General features: G+C 57.1%; 2 protein-coding genes across 2 annotated transcripts; both read right to left on the bottom strand.

Moving 5' to 3' along the window:
* Nucleotides 1–281: 281 nt before the first annotated feature.
* Nucleotides 282–12,843, bottom strand: PI4KB (phosphatidylinositol 4-kinase beta; the record flags this gene model as incomplete). Its single annotated transcript, XM_040054145.2, has 6 exons — nt 12,718–12,843; nt 12,376–12,452; nt 8,692–9,572; nt 4,969–5,013; nt 444–671; nt 282–338 (listed from the first exon to the last, which is right to left on the bottom strand). Coding segments are annotated over exons 3-6 (1,182 nt in total), but the record flags the coding sequence as incomplete, so codon positions are not given.
* A 1,121-nt stretch (nt 12,844–13,964) lies between these two features.
* On the bottom strand, nt 13,965–18,241 carry LOC120748074 (uncharacterized). The gene is made up of 2 exons (XM_058424425.1): nt 17,494–18,241; nt 13,965–17,421 (listed from the first exon to the last, which is right to left on the bottom strand). The coding sequence occupies exons 1-2, from the start codon at nt 18,099–18,101 to the stop codon at nt 13,965–13,967; spliced, it is 4,065 nt and encodes a 1,354-aa protein (XP_058280408.1). The 5' UTR covers nt 18,102–18,241.
* Nucleotides 18,242–18,562: the final 321 nt, after the last annotated feature.

Below are 18,562 nucleotides of genomic sequence, written 5' to 3'. Positions count from 1 at the left end.
GGCACCCTGACCACGTGATGATTGAATCCCAGGAATCACCACCTCCATTCCCAATCCCACCATTCCCGACCATTCCCAATGCCCATTTCCCAGCTCTCCCACCATTCCCAACCATTCCCAATTGAGTACCACGGCCTGTGAGTGGGGCACCCTGACCATGCGGTGCTCGAATCCTAGGAATCACCACCTCCATTCCCATTCCCACCATTCCCAATCCCACAAATCACCACCTCCGGCTCTCCCACCATTCCCAACCATTCCCAAATCCCGTTTTCCCAGACCTTATCCTTGGAGTTGAGCACCACGGCCTGCGAGTGCGGCACCCTGACCACGTGGTGCTGGAATCCCAGGAATCACCACCTCCATTCCCAATCCCACCATTCCCAACCATTCCCGACCATTCCCAACCCCCATTTCCCATTCCCAATCCCGGTTTCCCACACCTTATCCTTGGAGTTGAGCACCACGGCCTGCGAGTGCGGCACCCTGACCACGTGGTGCTGGAAGGCGGCCGTGGGCAGCCAGGCGCGCGCCGGCAGCTTGTGGTTGAGCAGCGACAGCTCCGAGATGAGGCGCTGCGTCTTCTGCTCCTTGGTGGGCAGCGTGGCCAGGCGCTTCCCGATGGCCATCAGCGACTTGATGAACTCCCGCTCCGGAGCCAGCCGGGCCGGCTGGGAAAGGGGCGGGATCCGCGGGAAAAGGGGCGGGATCCAAAGAAAAGGGGAGGGATCCACGGGAAAAGGGGAGGGATCCACAGGAAAAGGGGCGGGATTCACAGGAAAAAGGGAGGGATCCACGGGAAAAGGGGAGGGATCCACGGGAAAAGGGGAGGGATCCAAAGAAAAGGGTCGGGATCCATGGGAAAAGGGGAGGGATCCACAGGAAAAGGGGAGGGATCCACAGGAAAAGGGGAGGGATCCACGGGAAAAGGGGAGGGATCCACGGGAAAAGGGGCGGGATCCACAGGAAGAGGGGAGAGATCCAAAGGAAAAGGGGCGGGATCCAAAGAAAAGCATCGGGATTCAAAGAAAAGGGGAAGGATCCACAGGAAAAGGGGTGGGATCCACAGGAAAAGGGGAGGGATCCAAAGGAAAAGGGGAGGGATCCACGGGAAAAGGGGCGGGATCCACAGGAAAAGGGGCAAGACCCAAAGGAAAAGGGGAGGGATCCATGGGAAAAGGGGCAGGATCCACAGGAAAAGGGGAGGGATCCACAGGAAAAGGGGCAAGACCCAAAGGAAAAGGGGAGGGATCCATGGGAAAAGGGGCGGGATCCACGGGAAAAGGGGAGGGATCCACAGGAAAAGGGGAGGGATCCGCGGGAAAAGGGGAGGGATCCAAAGAAAAGTGTCGGGATCCAAAGGAAAAGGGGAGGGATCCATGGGAAAAGGGGCGGGATCCACAGGAAAAGGTTTGGGGGGAAAAAAGGAGGAAAATGGAGCTGATGTCAGTGGTCATTTAGTGGAAGCAAATTCCCAATTCTTTCTCTTTTCTGCTCTTCCCTTTCCCTGCTCCTCCCTTTTCCCTCTTCCCTTCTCCTGCTGTTCCCACTCTGGAGTCGACTGGAAAAGGGTCAGGATCCAGTGGAAAAGGGTCAGGATCCAGAGGAAAATGTTTGGGGGGAAAAAGGAGGAAAATGGAGCTGACATCGGTGGTATTTTAGTGGGAGCAAATTCCTGCTCTTCCCCTTTTCCTGCTCTTTGATTTCCCTGCTCTTCCCTTCTCCTGCTTTTCGCTCTTCCCTTCTCCTGCTCCTCCCACTCTGGAACCAGACAAACTGGCTGGAAAAGTGGCAGGATCTGAAGGAAAAGGGCCGGGATCCGGAGGAAAAGAGTCGGGATCCGGAGGAAAATGTTTGGGGGAAAAAGGAGGAAAATGGAGCTGATGTCGGTGATTTTTAAGTTTAAGGTTTTAAATTCCTGCGCTTCCCCTTTTCCTGCTCTTCCCTTTCCCTGCTTTTCCTCTTCCTCCCGCTCTGGAGCCAGCCAAACCGGCTGGAAAAGGGGCGGGATCCATAGGAAAATGTTTGGGAAAAAAGGAGGAAAATGGAGGTGACGTTGGTGGGTTTTTAGTGGGAGCGAATTCCTGCCCTTCCCTCTTCCCTCTTTTCCCTTTTCCTGCTTTTCCCCCTTCCTGCCCTTCCCTCTTCCCTCTTTTCCCCATTCCCACCTTTCCCCCTTCCTGCCCTTCCCTCTTCCCTCTTTTCCCGGATCCCGGGGATTTGGGAATCCCATCCCTCCCCCAGCAAAGCAGCATCCCGGGGTTTTCTTCCTTCCCCCGGAATTCCAGAGCCGACGTTCCCAGCGGGATTCTCCCAGTCCCGCTGGATTCCCGGGATTCGGGATCATCCGAATTCCCTGGATTCGGCAGGATCCCGATTCCCAGGATTCGGCAGGATCCGGATTCCTGGGATTCGGGATCATCCAGATCCCCGGGATTCGGCAGGATCCGGATTCCCAGGATTCGGCAGGATCCCAATTCCCAGGATTCGGCAGGATCTGGATTCCCGGGATTCAGGATCATCCGGATCCCTGGGATTTGGGAGGATCTGGATTCCCAGGATTCGGGATCATCCCGATTCCCAGGATTCGGCAGGATCCGGATTCCCGGGATTCGGGATCATCCCGATTCCCAGGATTCGGCAGGATCCGGATTCCCGGGATTCGCGACCATCCCGATTCCCAGGATTTGGCAGGATCCGGATTCCCGGGATTCGGGATCATCCGGATCCCTGGGATTTGGGAGGATCCTCCCCCCCGCCCCTCCCTGATTATCCCAATCCAACGATCCCACAGAGATTCGGGATTTCCCCTTGGATGCATCGATCCCAGATTTCCGCTCCGCGTTCCCCAAAAAAATCGGGAAGAACTCGATTTCCGGGATCATGCTGGGAAAGGCGCATGCAGAAAGCCAACGGATCGGGGAGAGGGAAGCAACGGAAAACGCCGGGGAAAATCGGGAATTTCGCAGAGCAAAAAGGAAAAAGATCGGGAAGAATCAGGGAAAGAAAGCTCGGGATGGGAATTCCCGGCTGGGAATCCATTGGATTTGTAGTCCACGTCCAAAAATTCCCTCAGGAATTCCGGGATAACGCTCCGGGCTTCCCTGCCCCCACCTGGATCCAGGCACGGGGAGAAATACTCCAAAGGTTCCAGATCCCGGCCGGATCCCAAAAATTCCTTCAGCTCTCCACGGATCGAATCCCATTCCTGCCAAAAACCCGGGATATCCCACGGATGCTTCCCGGATTTTTTTCCCGCCGTTCTGATATTCCTGATCCTCCCCATCCTGGTTTTTCGTGGCTGTTGTTCCCTCGGGATTCCAGGAAACGCTTTTCCCAGCGGAATATCCCGAGGAATTTGGGAAACCTGGGATCAATCCAGGGATCCCTCTGGAGCGGATCCCGCCTCGATCCGGAGGAGTTCGGGATTTTCCAAGGATCCCCGGGAAACCTCCTCCCAACCTCAAGGAAAATTCCAGCGGTGCCAGGATCCCGTTCGGAGCCTCTGGAATTCTGGGAAATTTGGAAATCTTGGATCTTCCAGCCAGAGGGGTTGGGAAATTCCAGAGGGAATCTTCCTCTTCTTCCCGTCCCACTCCCAAGGGAATTTTCCTCTTCTTCCCATTCCAAAGGAAATTTCTTCTTCATCCCATTCCGGAGGAAATTTTCCTCTCCGTCTCATTCCAAAGGGAAATTCCTGAGAATTTTCCTCTTCTTCCCATTCCAGAAGGAAATTCCAGAGGGAATCTTCCTCTTCATCCCATTCCAAAGGGGAAATTCCTCTTCATCCCATTCCAGAGGGAAAATTCCTCTTCATCCCATTCCAAAGGGGAAATTCCTCTTCGTCCCATTCCAGAGGGGAATTTTCCTCTTCACCTCATCCCATTCCAAAGGGAAATTCCCGATGGAATTCTCCTCTTCATCCCTTTCCTCATCCCAGCATTCCCAAGGATCCTTCCCACAGGGAGACTCCCCATTCCGGAACATTCCACAGGGAATGAGGAATTATCCCCGTTTTCCGTCGATTCCCGAAAAAAAAAAAACCCGGAGCGGAGTCGTTGGCTGGGCTGGGAGGAGCAGGAATGGGTGGAAATCAAGGAATTCCTGGAATTTTGGGTGGGAATTCCGGCCTTGGAGCTCATCCCAAGCACCCCCTAAAAAAGCAGCAGGATTCAGGACGAGCCCGAAATTTGGGATCAAATCCCGACAAAATTCCCAAATCCCAGGCGTGGGAACGATCCCTGGGAATTCCCAGCAGGATCAGAGCTGGGCTGGAATCCAGGAATTCCCGGAAAAACCTACAAAAAAAAAATCGCGGAATTCTTCCCCAAAAATCCCCGTGCTGGAGGAAATCATGGACTACGCGTTCCCACCGGGAATCCCGGCGGGAAAAGAGGAGGGAAAGATCTCAAAAAATGGATTTAAAAAAACGGGAAAAGGGCTCATTCCGGAGAGAAAAATCAGGGAAAACACCGGGATTCGATTGGAATTTTCACGGAGGGGAGCAGGGGGAAAAAAAAAGAAGGAATCAAAAGAAGGAAATCAAGGAATGATTGGTGTGGGAAAAAAAAATAAAAAAGATGGAAAAAAGGGGGGAAAAATAATAAAAAAAAGGCAAATTAATTCCCGAGAATTCCGGGAGCCAAATTCCAAAGGGAAAACAGCATTTCCTCTTCCACCTGCCAGGGAAAAACGGGAATTTCCTCGTTCACGGATGGATTTTTCGGCGGCGGGGGGGAAAAAAATGGGATTTCCTTTCATTTTATTCAACCGGAAGGAATTTTCCCGGAATTCCCATTCCGAGGAAACGCGGCCGTGGCGATCCCTGGAATTTGTTTTGGGGTTGGTTTGGGGTGTTTTTTTTTTTTGTTTTGGGGAAATATTTGGGAAATTCCAGAGGGGTGGAAAATCGAGGAAATGCTGCGGCGGGGAAGAAGGAGCCTCCGGAAAAACGGGATCGGAACTTACGGGAGCCAAGGATTTATCCAGGCTTTCCGTACTCGAGGAGAATTCCTGGGAAAAGCAGGAAAAAAAAAAAAAAGGGGGGGGGGGATTCGGGGCAGTTTGGGGGATTTTTTGGGAATTTTTGGTTTTTTTTCCCGTAGGAAAGAGAGGAAGGAGAAGGGAAAAAGGGGGAGAAAAAGCAAAGTTTAGCTCCAGGTTCACTTCCAGCAATTCCCAAGGTTTTTTTTTCTTTGTTTGGTTTGGTTTTCAGTCCCATCCCCTTGGAATTCCGGCGGATTTTTCCCGGGGGGGGAAAAAAAATTTCAAAATCCCGGGAAGGGAAATTCCACGGATCTCAAGCAGGATGGGATCAAAGCGGAGCGGATCCCAGCGCTGAATTCCCGGGATTTTCCCGGTTTTTCCTCCTCTCCGGGATTCGTTATCCCACCCTGGGAGGACAAGGATGGATCCAGCTCCGAATTCCTTGGATTTCTGACCTCTTCCATCACCAAATCCAGGTTTTTTTCCCCTTTCCCTGGATTTCGGTTTATCCCGAATTTCAGCACATCAAAAGAATCCCACGGAAACGATCCCGAAAATTCCCCAAATCCCAAATTTTGGAGGCCGGATTTTATCAAGGGGAAATTCCTGATTTATCCCGGGTTTCCCTGCCATCCCCACATCTCCCTCCGAGCTCCACCCCCAGGGATTCCCATCCCAAACATCCCGAAATTCCAGCGCTTGGAGTCCAGCAATCCAGGATTTCCTTCCTGAAAGGGATCAAAGGAGCTTCATTCCATAAAAACCGGGAATTTGGGGGCTAAAAAAGTCCCAAAAATTCCCTCCCCAAAAAAAGGGACAACCAGGTCTGGAGGGAAAATCGATAGGAAATGATCCCAGAATTCATCAAGGGAAGGAAAATCGATGGGAAATGATCCCAGAATTCATCAAGGGAAGGAAAATCGATGGGAAATGATCCCAAATTTTCCCCTCCCCTGGTGAATTTGGGGATCAGTTCCCATCGATCTCCTCTGCTTTTTCCAAGGAATTCCTGGATTTTTGATGGATGTTTGGGACCCTCCCTGGTTTGGTGCTTTCCCAGCTTTTTCTGGATCGTTTCCAGGACTTTCCTCATCCATAATTTAGGGAAAAGCTCCGGTTTCCGCCTCCTCCTTTTCCATATTAAAGATTCATCCCGGCGGGAACGGCCCCGGATTTTTTCCGGGGAGTTTTGATCCCGGATCCGGCCTGGAAAATTCCTTCCAATCTTTCATTCCATCCTTATCCCAGTCCCCGGAGTTTGGAGCAATCCTCGGCTCCTTCCGAGGAATCCCAGCGGAATTCTCAGCAGAATTCCCAGAGGAATTCCCAGCAGGACCAAACCCGGGGTTTATCATCCATTTCCCAGGAATTCCTGGGAATTCCCAACTGTTCCCAATGATTCCCACTCATTCCAAACCATTTCCAGTCATTCCAAACCATTTCCAGTCATCCCAAAATATTCCAGACCATTCCCAGTCATTCCAAAATATTACAGACCATTCCCAGTCATTCCCAGTCATCCCAAACCATTCCCAGTCATTCCCAACCATTTCCAGTCATTCTAAACCATTCCCAACCCTTCCCAACCATTCCCAGTCATTCCAAAATATTCCAAACCATTCCCAGTCATTCCCAACCATTCCCAGTCATTCCCAACCATTCCCAGTCATCCCAAACCATTTCCAGTCATTCCAAAATATTCCAGACCATTCCCAACCATTCCCAGTCATTCCAAAATATTACAGACCATTCCCAGTCATTCCCAGTCATTCCCAACCATTCCAAACCATTCCCAAACCATTCCCAGTCATTCCAAACCATCCCAAACCATTCCCAGTCATTCCCAACCATTCCCAGTCATCCCAAACCATTTCCAGTCATTCCAAAATATTACAGACCATTCCCAGTCATTCCCAGTCATCCCAAACCATTCCCAGTCATTCCCAGTCATTCCCAACCATTCCCAGTCATTCCAAACCATTCCCAACCATTCCCAGTCATTCCCAACCATTCCCAGTCATTCCCAACCATTCCAAACCATCCCAAACCATTCCCAGTCATTCCCAACCATTCCCAGTCATTCCCAACCATTCCCAACCATTCCCAACCATTCCCAGTCATTCCCAACCATTCCCAGTCATTGCTGACTATTCCCAGTCATCCCAAACCATTCCCAACCATTCCCAACCATTCCCAGTCATTCCCAACCCTTCCCAACCGTTCCCAACTCTGGAAGAGCTCCAGGATCAATCCCAAGGAAGAACCACGGGACTTTCCCAACACACCGATCCTCAGAGCACAATCCCAATCCCGGAGGAACGCTGGGATCAATCCCAAATCACGGGATTTTCCCCGTTCCCTGACCCTCAGAGCACAACCCCAACCTTGGGATCAACCCCCAGGAACAACCACAGGATTTTCCCAGATCCCTGACCCTCGGAGAACAACCCCAACCTTGGATGAGCTCTGGGATCAATCCCAAGGAAGAACTGTGGGATCTTCCCAACACACCGATCCTTGGAGCACAACCCCAACCCCACACCGCTCTTTTCCCACAGAATTCCCACCCCGGAACCTTTACCTCCTCCTCGCTCTCCACCTTGGGGTTGCTGCCTGAGCCTCGGAGCACAACCCCAACCTTGGGATCAATCCCCAGGAACAACCATGGGATTTTCCCAGATCCCTGACCCTCGGAGAACAACCCCAACCTTGGAGGAACCCTGGGATCAATCCCAAGGCACAACCGTGACCCTGGAGGAGCTCTGGGATCAATCCCAAGAAGAACCACGGGATCTTCCCAACACACCGATCCTTGGAGCACAATCCCAGTCCTGGAGGAGCTCCGGGATCAATCCCAAGGCAGGACCATGGGATCTTCCCACCTGGGATCAGTCCCAAGACAGAACCATGGGATTTTCCCAGTTCTCCGACCCTCGGAGCACAACCCCAACCCCACAACGCTCTTTGCCCACAGAATTCCCACCCGGAACATTCCAAACCTTCACCTCCTCCTCGCTCTCCACCTTGGGGTTGCTGCCTGAGCCTCGGAGAACCCCAACCTTGGGATCAACCCCCAGGAACAACCACGGGATTTTCCCAGTTCCCTGACCCTCGGAGCACAACCCCAATCCTGGAAGAGCTCCGGGATCAATCCCCAGAAAGAACCATGGGATTTTCCCAGTTCCCCGACCCTTGGAGCACAAGCACAACCTTGGGATCAATCCCCAGGAACAACCACGACCCTGGAGGAGCTCAGGATCAATCCCCTGCTGGCACAACCACGGGATTTTCCCAGTTCCCCGACCCTTGGAGCACAACCCCAATCCTGGAAGAGCTCCGGGATCAATCCCCAGGAACAACCACGGGATTTTCCCAGTTCCCCGACCCTCGGAGCACAACCCCGACCCCACACCGCTCTTTTCCCACAGAATTCCCACCCCGGAACCTTTACCTCCTCCTCGCTCTCCACTTTGGGGTTGCTGCCTGAGCCTCGGAGCACAACCCCAACCTTGGGATCAACCCCCAGGAACAACCACGGGATTTTCCCAGTTCCCCGACCCCTGGAGCACAACCTCAATCCTGGAAGAGCTCCGGGATCAATCCCCAGAAAGAACCATGGGATTTTCCCAGTTCCCTGACCCTCGGAGCACAACCCCAACCCCACACCGCTCTCTTCCCACAGAATTCCCACCCCGGAACCTTTACCTCCTCCTCGCTCTCCACCTTGGGGTTGCTGGCCGTGCGCTTCAGGTTGCTGCTGAGGCTGATGGACGCCGTGGCGTCCGACTTGGACCTCTGGTGAGTCCGCTTGGACGGCGACAGCCCCGCCTCGGCGCCGGGGCCCGGCCCCGCCGGCTCCCTCCTCCTCCCCGCCGGCTTCAGCTCGTCGGAGAGGATGAGGCGGCGCAGCTTGGTGCCGCGGGAGTGCCGCTGCGTGGAGATGTGCATGTCCGAGGAGTAGGCGCCCAGCAGCAGCGCGCAGCGCAGCGAGAAGTCGACGCTCTGGCGGCAGCGGTGCACGATGTAGGGCTTGATGGCGTCGCCCACGTCCTCGTCCATGTGGATGTACATGTTGAGGAGCTGCGGGAGGTAGAAGTCCACGTCCTCGTCGCGGAAGCAGAAGAGGCGGTTCCCGATGTAGGCCTGCACGCCGGGCTCCTTGGAGTTGTACAGGTAGGAGATGGCCATGGAGATGTCGAAGAGCTTGGACTCGAAGAGGCGCAGCAGCCAGGATTGCTTGGCTTGGTGCTGGCGTTTCCTGGCCGTCCTGGAGGAGCCGGAGCTCTCCTCCTCCTCCTCCTGGATGCCCGAGCCCGGCGGATCGTCCAGGCAGCGGATCTGGCAGCTCTGTCCGTTGGGAAGGGCGTCGGATCCGTGGAGCTGCTTGACCTTCTCCAGGACCTCCTCGCAGGCTTTCTTGGCCACCTCGGCGTCGATGAGGGCCAGCTCGCCCACGCCCTCCGTGATGACGCTCAGGGAGGAGGCGCCCGGGCCGCCACCGTTCCCTTGGGAAGCGCCCGGCTCCGGCGGGATCGGCCCCAGCGGAGAGTCGCCCATGGTGGAGGGAGGGGCGGCGCGGCTCAGAGCTGGGCGGGGAAATAAAACGGGGGGAAGAGTTGGGGTGAGGTTGGGAAAAAACCGGGGTGGAGGTGGGGAAAAATTAGGAAAAAATCAGGATGGAGTTGGGGAGAAGTTGGGGAAAAATTAGGATGAAGTTGGGGAAAAATTAGGAAAAAACTGGGATGGAGTTGGGGTAAAGTTGGGGAAAAATTGGGATGAAGTTGGGGTAAAGTTGGGGGAAAAATCAGGATGGAGTTGGGGAAAGGTTGGGGAAAAAATCAGGAAGAAGTTGGGGAAAAATTAGGAAAAAATCAGGATGGAGTTGGGGTAAAGTTGGGGAAAAAATCAGGATGAAGTTGGGGAAAAATTAGGAAAAAATTGGGATGGAGTTGGGGTAAAGTTGGGGAAAAAATCAGGATGGAGTTGGGGAAAAATTAGGAAAAAATCAGGATGGAGTTGGGGAAAAATTAGGAAAAAATTGGGATGGAGTTGGGGTAAAGTTGGGGAAAAAATCAGGATGGAGTTGGGGTAAAGTTGGGGAAAAAATCAGGATGAAGTTGGGGAAAAATTAGGAAAAAATTGGGATGGAGTTGGAGGAAAGTTGGGGAAAAACTGGGATGAAGTTGGGGTAAAGTTGGGGGAAAAATCAGGATGGAGTTGGGAAAAAGTTGGGGAAAAATCGGGGTGGAGTTGGGGAAAAGTTGGGGGAAAATCAGGATGAAGTTGGGGAAAGGTTGGGGAAAAAATCAGGAAGAAGTTGGGGAAAAATTAGGAAAAAATTGGGATGGAGTTGGGGGAAAGTTGGGGAAAAATCGGAATGGAGTTGGGGTGAAATTAGGGAAAAAAAATCGGGATGAAGTTGGGGAAAAATTGGGATGAAATTGGGAAAAAAATTTGGGATGAAGTTGGGAAAATATTGTGATTTGGGGTGGGATTCAAGAGGAGGAGCAGCGGGGCTCAGAGGTGGAAAAACAGGGAAAAAATGGGACGAAATCGGGATGAAAATTGGGATGAAATCAGGGAAAAATTTGGGATGAAATTGGGAAAAAAAATTGGGATTAGGGACGGGATTTGAGGACGGAAACCCGGGGATACACCTGGAGGGAAGATGGATGATGGGAATTTTTTTCCTTGTTAATTTTTTTTCCCTGTTAATTCGGGATTTTTCCCTGTTAATTTCAGATTTTTCCTGTGTCAACTTAAGGATTTGCTTTATCCCTTTATTTTTCCAACTTCCAAATAAAAGAGGGGAAAAAAACCCAACAACAACAACAAAAAAAACCTCAGGAATTCTCCTCAAATATTCCAAGTGAGTCAAACCAAGGTCACCTCCCAGAAATCACTTTTCCTTCTTTTTTTTTCCCTTTTTTTTCCTCCCACTTCTTTTCCAAGAAATCCCAGACGCCCAAATCCTGATCAAAGTCTGAGAGTTTCGCTCTGTTCCCAGCGCTCCAAATCCCACATTCCTGAAATTTTTGTGGCTCTTAGATCCTAAAAACCCAATAAGAGCAGGGGGGGAAAAAAAAAAAAAAAATCCCATTTTTCAACGGATCCCCAAAAAACAGAGGGGGAAATTCGGGATTCCGCGCTTTCCCAACAATTCCCATCCCTGGTTTTTTCCACATATCCCAGATTTTCCTCTTCTATCCCAATCCCAAATCCAAGGGCACGGCTCCAACTCAAAAATTCCAGGGATTCTCTCCCGTCCCAAAGCCTTCAGCTCATCCCCAAAAAAAAAAAAAAAATCACATCCAAAACTTTTCCCTCTTCCCGGAAATCCCACAGGATTCCAGAGCCTGGGGCAACCCCATGATCCTGGGATTCCCTCCTCCCGTGGATCACATTCCGTATAGAAATCCCCACTTTTTGACGTTTTCCAAGTTGATTTTTCCTCAAAAAGTCTGAGAAATAAAACTGGGAGAAGGCAGGGGAAAAAAAAAAAAAAAAAAAAAGCAGGAATCCACATTCCCGGCTGGATCCCAAGGGCAGCTCCTGGACCCTGAACTGTGGGATCATAAATTATCCGGGAAATCTGGAGCAGGGGGGAATTCCGGGAGGAGAAATCACGCAGGAATTCCAGAAATCCCCCAGGAATTCCAGGAGCAGAAATCCCACGGAGTTTCAGGAGCAGGGATCATCCAGGAATTCCAGGAGCAGGAATTATTCCGGATATTCCTGGAGCAGGAATTATTCAGGATATTCCTGGAGCAGGAATTATTCAGGATATTCCTGGAGCAAGGATCACCCAGGAATTTCAGGAGCAGAGCCCTGAGATCCCACTCAGAATTCCAAGGAAAAGAATCAGGGACTGTTTTCAGGAGCGGATCCACGGGAATCCGCACCAGGAATGACTCCAAAATCTCAAAAACTCTTCCAGCACCGGGAAAAAAAAAAAACAACCAAAACCTGGAAAATCCCCTTTTCCACCCAGTTATTCCCTCCCGGATTTACAGGGAAGCAGAGGGAATTAAAAAAAAAAAAAGGGGGAAGGGATTAAACGTCGATTATTTCTCATTATTCAACTTCGCACCAACTTCAGCCGAAGTTTTCCAGGGAAATCATTCCCGGGGGTGAGGGGGATGAGTGACCCCGGCCGATCCCAGCTTTACTCATGGAATTTCAGGGGGGATTTGGGGCGATTCCAAAGCTCCCGGAGGCACCAGATGGAGAGGAAAGAGGGGGAGGATCGGCAAATCCTCACGAGGAAAAGCGGCTGGGAAAGGCTCTGCAAGGGGAATTGCGCCGCTTCCCCCGCGGGGTTTTGGAGGGTGAGAGGGGGATAAATCCCTGGAAAAGCCAAGAGGAGAAGGATTCGGGGTGCCGAGTTACCTGGAGCGATCCCATCCCGCGCAGCTCCGCTCGGCGAGCCCGGCCCTGCGGCCGGCGCGGGCGGCTCATCCCGGCGGCTGGCCGAGGGGAAGGAGCGGGGAAAAGAAGGGGAAAAAACAATAATAATAATAATAATAATAATTTAAAAACCACCGAGAAAGCGATTTCCTGCCCAGCTCCTGCGCCACGAAGCGCTGGAGGAGGCCGCGGAGGGGAACCCGGAGGAGGAGGAGGAGGCGAGGCCGGGCACGGAGCGGCCGGGGGGGACCGGGCTGAGGGAGTGGGGGGGGGGGTGCGGAGGAGGCCGCGGACTGGGGGGCGGCCCGGAGAGATCGGGGTTACCTCGGGGAGGAGCGGGGCGGCCCGGAGAGGAGCGGAAGGGTGGGAAGGGGCCGTGAGGAGCGGGGCCGGAGCGGAGCGCGGCCGGAGCGGAGCGGGGCCGGCGGAGCGGAGCGGGGCCGCTCGGAGCCTCCCCAGGCCCGGCCCGGCGCCGCCTCACGGGGCTGAGGGGCGGCCACAGCGCCCCCTGGCGGGCCGGCGGCGCGGGGAAGGGGGCGGGGCTTCCTCCGCGTGCGGGCGCGGGGTGTTTCCTTATTTGGTTATGTGGGCGTGGCCTGAATGCTAATGGCGGTCCATGCGCGGGATGGGTGAGGGGCGTGGTTTGGGCGGGAAAGAGGCGTGGCCGTCGCGCCGGATGCGGAAGTGGGCGCGTTCAAGGACGTGTATGGGGAGGGGGCGTGGCCTCGCAGGGGTTGGGGGCGCGGTCTCGGCTCGGAAGCGGCGCCCCCGCTCCCCCGCGGGTTCGGGGTTTGACGGAAATCGGCGATTCTGGGAGAAAAATCGCCTCGGTCGGCGCTGTCAGCACCCCGGGAGCGTGGCACGGGCTGTCCCCTTCCGCTGCCCGTGTCCCGTGCCAGTGCCCGTGTCCCCCTCCCAGCGCCCGTGTCTCCCTTCCCACTCCCAGTGTCCCCTCCCAGTGTCCGTGTCCCCCTCCCAGTGCCCGTGTCCCGTGCCAGTGTCCCCTCCCAGCGCCCGTGTCCCCCTTCCCACTCCCAGTGTCCCCTCCCAGTGCCCGTGTCCCGTGCCCGTGTCCCCTCTCAGTGTCCGTGTCCCCCTTCCCACTCTCAGTGTCCCCTCCCACTCCCAGTGTCCCCTCCCCACTCCCGATGTCCCACTCCCAATGTCCCCTCCCCATTTATAACGTCCCACTCCCAGTGTCCCACTCCCGATGTCCCCTCCCCACTCCCGATGTCCCCCCCCAGTGTCACCTCCCCACTCCCAGTGTCCCCTCCCAATGTCCCTTCCCCATTTCTAATGTCCCCCCCCAGTGTCCCCTCCCCACTCCCAACGTCCCCTCCCAGTGTCCCACTCCCGATGTCCCCCCCCAGTGTCACCTCCCCACCCCCGATGTCCCACTCCCAATGTCCCCTCCCCATTTCTAATGTCCCACTCCCAGTGTCCCCTCCCCACCCGCGATGTCCCCTCCCAATGTCCCCTCCCCACCCCCGATGTCCCCTCCCAGTGCCCGAGCTCGCGCACACGCCACAGCCGCACTGGTGGGTTTGGTTTGTTTTTTTTTTTACTGGTTTTTACTGGTGTGACGCGGGGGGCGCCGTCGCTGTGCCCGCCCTCGCGTGTCCCCGCGTGTCCCCAAGCGTGTGACCGCGCTGTGCCAGGGCCGCCGGTGCCACCCTGGTGCCCGTCCTGCCATCCCTGATGACACTGACGCGGGCGGGCGTCACGGGCCGGGAGGGCGCGGTGCCACCGCCGGGCCTGTCCCCAGCGGTGGTGGCACTGCCAGGCCTGTCCCCAAGGGTGGTGGCACCGCCCAGCCTGTCCCCAAGGGTGGTGGCACTGCCAGGCCTGTCCCCAAGGGTGGTGGCACCGCCCAGCCTGTCCCCAAGGGTGGTGGCACCGCCGGGCCTGTCCCCAAGGGTGGTGGCACCGCCAGGCGTGTCCCCAAGGGTGGTGGCACCGCCACAGCCAGGTCTGTCCCCAGCGGTGGTGGCACTGCCCCTGGACGGGCACTCCCTGACGGGGATGGTGGCACTGCCACCCGTCAGACTGGCCCCAATCGGGACGGTGGCATTGTCCCTGTCACAGACGGTGGCACTGTCCCTGCCCGTCCAGTCCCTGATGGTGACACTGTCCCTGTCACAGATGGTGGCACTGTTCCTGTCACAGATGGTGGCACTGTCCCCACCAGGGATGGTGACACTGTCCCTGTCACAGATGGTGGCACCGTCCCTGCCCGTCCAGTCCCTGATGGTGACACTGTCCCTGTCACAGATGGTGGCACCGTCCCTGCCCGTCCAGTCCCTGATGGTGACACTGTCCCTGTCACAGATGGTGACACTGTCCCCACCAGCGATGGTGGCACCGTCCCTGCCCGTCCAGTCCCTGATGGTGACACTGTCCCTGTCACAGACGGTGGCACTGTCCCCACCAGGGATGGTGGCATTGTCCCTGTCACAGACGGTGGCACCGTCCCTGCCCGTCCAGTCCCTGATGGTGACACTGTCCCTGTCACAGACGGTGGCACCGTCCCTGCCCGTCCAGTCCCTGATGGTGACACCGTCCCTGTCCCCCCGAGGCGCGCTGGCACTGCCCCGGGGCGGGCACTCCCTGACGGGCATGGTGGCACTGCCACAGGCCAGCGTGTCCCCCAGGGGCCCCGCGGCGTGGCCGGCCACCCTGGATTCCACGATGGTGGCCGTCACCCTGGGGATGGACTCGCCCACCAGCACGGTGGCACTGACGAAGACGGGCGTGTCCACGATGGTGGCAGTGCCCCGCGACAGGCTGGCCCTGACGGGCACGGTGACGCTGCCCAGGATCCTCCTGTCCATCACGGTGCCGCTCAGCGTCACCAGAGCGTCCACGATGGTGGCCGTGCCCCTGGACGGGCAGTCCCTGACGGGGATGGTGGCACTGCCACCCACAGCGCCGTCCCCAACGGCGGTGCCGCTGCCCCACAGCGGGGTGTCCCCAACGGGGATGGTGGCACTGCTGGGGACAGCCATGTGTGTGATGGTGGCACCGCTGGGGACAGCCATGTCCACCATGGTGGCACTGCTGGGGACAGCCACATCCATGATGGTGGCACCACTGGGGACAGCCATGTGTGTGATGGTGGCACTGCTGGGGACAGCCATGTGTGTGATGGTGGCACCACTGGGGACAACCATGTGTGTGATGGTGGCACTGCTGGGGACAGCCATGTCCATGATGGTGGCACCACTGGGGACAGCCACATCCATGATGGTGGCACTGCTGGGGACAGCCATGTGTGTGACGGTGGCACTGCTGGGGACAGCCATGTCCATGATGGTGGCACCGCTGGGGACAGCCATGTCCACTATGGTGGCACTGCTGGGGACAGCCATGTCCATGATGGTGGCACCGCTGGGGACAGCCATGTCCACTATGGTGGCACTGCTGGGGACAGCCATGTCCGTGATGGTGGCACCACTGGGGACAGCCATGTCCACTATGGTGGCACTGCTGGGGACAGCCATGTCCATGATGGTGGCACCGCTGGGGACAGCCATGTCCACTATGGTGGCACTGCTGGGGACAGCCATGTGTGTGACGGTGGCACCACTGGGGACAGCCATGTCCATGATGGTGGCACCACTGGGGACAACCATGTGTGTGATGGTGGCACTGCTGGGGACAGCCATGTCCATGATGGTGGCACCACTGGGGACAGCCACATCCATGATGGTGGCACTGCTGGGGACAGCCATGTGTGTGACGGTGGCACCGCTGGGGACAGCCACATCCATGATGGTGGCACTGCTGGGGACAGCCATGTCCATGATGGTGGCACCGCTGGGGACAGCCACATCCATGATGGTGGCACCGCTGGGGACAGCCACATCCATGATGGTGGCACTGCTGGGGACAGTCATGGTGGCACTGCTGGGGACAGCCACATCCATGATGGTGGCACTGCTGGGGACAGCCACATCCATGATGGTGGCACCGCTGGGGACAGCCATGGTGGCACTGCTCCTGGCTGGGCAGTCCCTGGCAGGGACGGTGGCACTGGCAGTGACCGGCGTGTCCCCAGCAGTGCCACCGTCCCTGGAGGGGCAGTCCCTGGCAGGAGGGGCGCCGCTGTGGGTCACCAGGCTGTCCCCAACGCTGCCACTGTCGGTGACTGGCCTGTCCTCAATGGGGACAGTGGCACTGGCAGAGACTGGCACGTCCCTGCTGGGGACAGTGGCACTGTGCCTGCCCGGCCTGTCCCCAGTGCCACTGTCCCTGGGTGACCTGTCCTCAGTGCCACAGGCCCTGTGTGACCTGTCCCTGATGGGCATGGTGGCACTGTCCCTGCCTGGCCTGTCCTCACTGCCACAGGCCCTGTGTGACCTGTCCCTGACAGGGAGAGTGGCACTGCCCCTGACCAGCCTGTCCCCACTGGTGGCACTGTCCCTGGGTGACCTGTCCCTGCTGGGCACGGTGGCACTGCCCCTGCCTGGCCTGTCCCCACTGGTGACACTGCTCCTGCCCAGCCTGTCCCCAGTGCCACCGTCCCTGTGTGACCTGTCCCTGACAGGGACGGTGGCACTGCCCCTGACCCCGCTGGTGACACTGCTCCTGCCAGGCCTGTCCCCAACGGTGGCACTGTCCCTACCCTGCCTGTCCCCAGTGGTGGTGGCACTGTCCCTGCTGGGCCTGTCCCCAGTGGTGGTGGCACTGTCCCTGCTGGGCCTGTCCCCAGTGGTGGCACTGTCCCTGCTGGGCCTGTCCCAGGTGGTGGTGGCACTGTCCCTGCTGGGCCTGTCCCCAGAGGTGGCACTGTCCCTGCTGGGCCTGTCCCCAGTGGTGGCACTGCTGGGCACTGGCCTGTCCCCAGTGGTGGCACTGGTTCTGGGTGACCTGTCCTTAACGGGGACAGTGGCACTGCCACCAGCTGAGCTGTGCCTGATGGGGATGGTGGCACTGCCCCTGACCAGCCTGTCCCCAATGGTGCCACTGTCCCTGGGTGACCTGTCCCTGACCAATCTGTCCCCAGTGGTGCCACTGTCCCTGGGTGACCTGTCCCGGAGAGGGATGGTGGCACTGCCCCTGACCAATCTGTCCCCAACGGTGCCACTGTCCCTGGGTGACCTGTCCCGGACGTGGATGGTGGCACTGTCCCTGCCCGGCCTGTCCCCAGTGCCACTGCCCCTGGGTGACCTGTCCCTGACAGGCATGGTGGCACTGCTCCTGACCAATCTGTCCCCAACGGTGCCACTGTCCCTGGGTGACCTGTCCCTGATGGGGACACTTCCACTGCCACTACCCAGCCTGTCCCCAACGGTGCCACTCTCCCTGGGTGACCTGTCCCGGACGTGGATGGTGGCACTGCCCCTGACCAATCTGTCCCCAATGGTGCCACTGCCCCTGGGTGACCTGTCCCTGACCAATCTGTCCCCAATGGTGCCACTGTCCCTGGGTGACCTGTCCCGGACGTGGGTGGTGGCACTGTCCCTGCCCGGCCTGTCCCCAGTGCCACTGCCCCTGGGTGACCTGTCCCTGACAGGCATGGTGGCACTGCTCCTGACCAATCTGTCCCCAACGGTGCCACTGTCCCTGGGTGACCTGTCCCTGACCAATCTGTCCCCAATGGTGGCACTGTCCCTGGGTGACCTGTACCGGACGTGGATGGTGGCACTGTCCCTGACCAATCTGTCCCCAGTGCCACTGTCCCTGGGTGACCTGTCCCTGACAGGCATGGTGGCACTGCCAGGCACTGGCCTGTCCTCACTGCCACAGGCCCTGTGTGACCTGTCCCTGACAGAGATGGTGGCACTGTCCCTGCCCGGCCTGTCCCCAACAGCAGTGGCCCTGTGTGAGCTGACCCTGATGGGGACGGTGGCACTGCCAGGCACTGGCCTGTCCCCAGTGCTCCTCTCCCTGGGTGACCTGTCCTGGACGTGGATGGTGGCACTGTCCCTGCCCGGCCTGTCCCAGGTGGTGGCACTGCCCCTGTTGGGCCTGTCCCCACTGGTGGCACTGTCCCTACCCGTCCTGTCCCCAGTGCCACTCTCCCTGGGTGACCTGTCCCGGACGGACACGGTGGCACTGTCCCTGCCGGGCCTATCCCCAATGGTGGCACTGCCCCTTTCCTCACTGCCACTGTCCCTGGGCGACCTGTCCCCACTGGTGGCACCGCCCCTGGCTGGCCTTTCCTCAC

The sequence above is a fragment of the Hirundo rustica genome, unplaced genomic scaffold (assembly GCF_015227805.2).
Source record: "Hirundo rustica isolate bHirRus1 unplaced genomic scaffold, bHirRus1.pri.v3 scaffold_491_arrow_ctg1, whole genome shotgun sequence".
NCBI lineage: Eukaryota > Metazoa > Chordata > Aves > Passeriformes > Hirundinidae > Hirundo > Hirundo rustica.
This window is presented reverse-complemented; position numbering and strand designations above follow the sequence as displayed.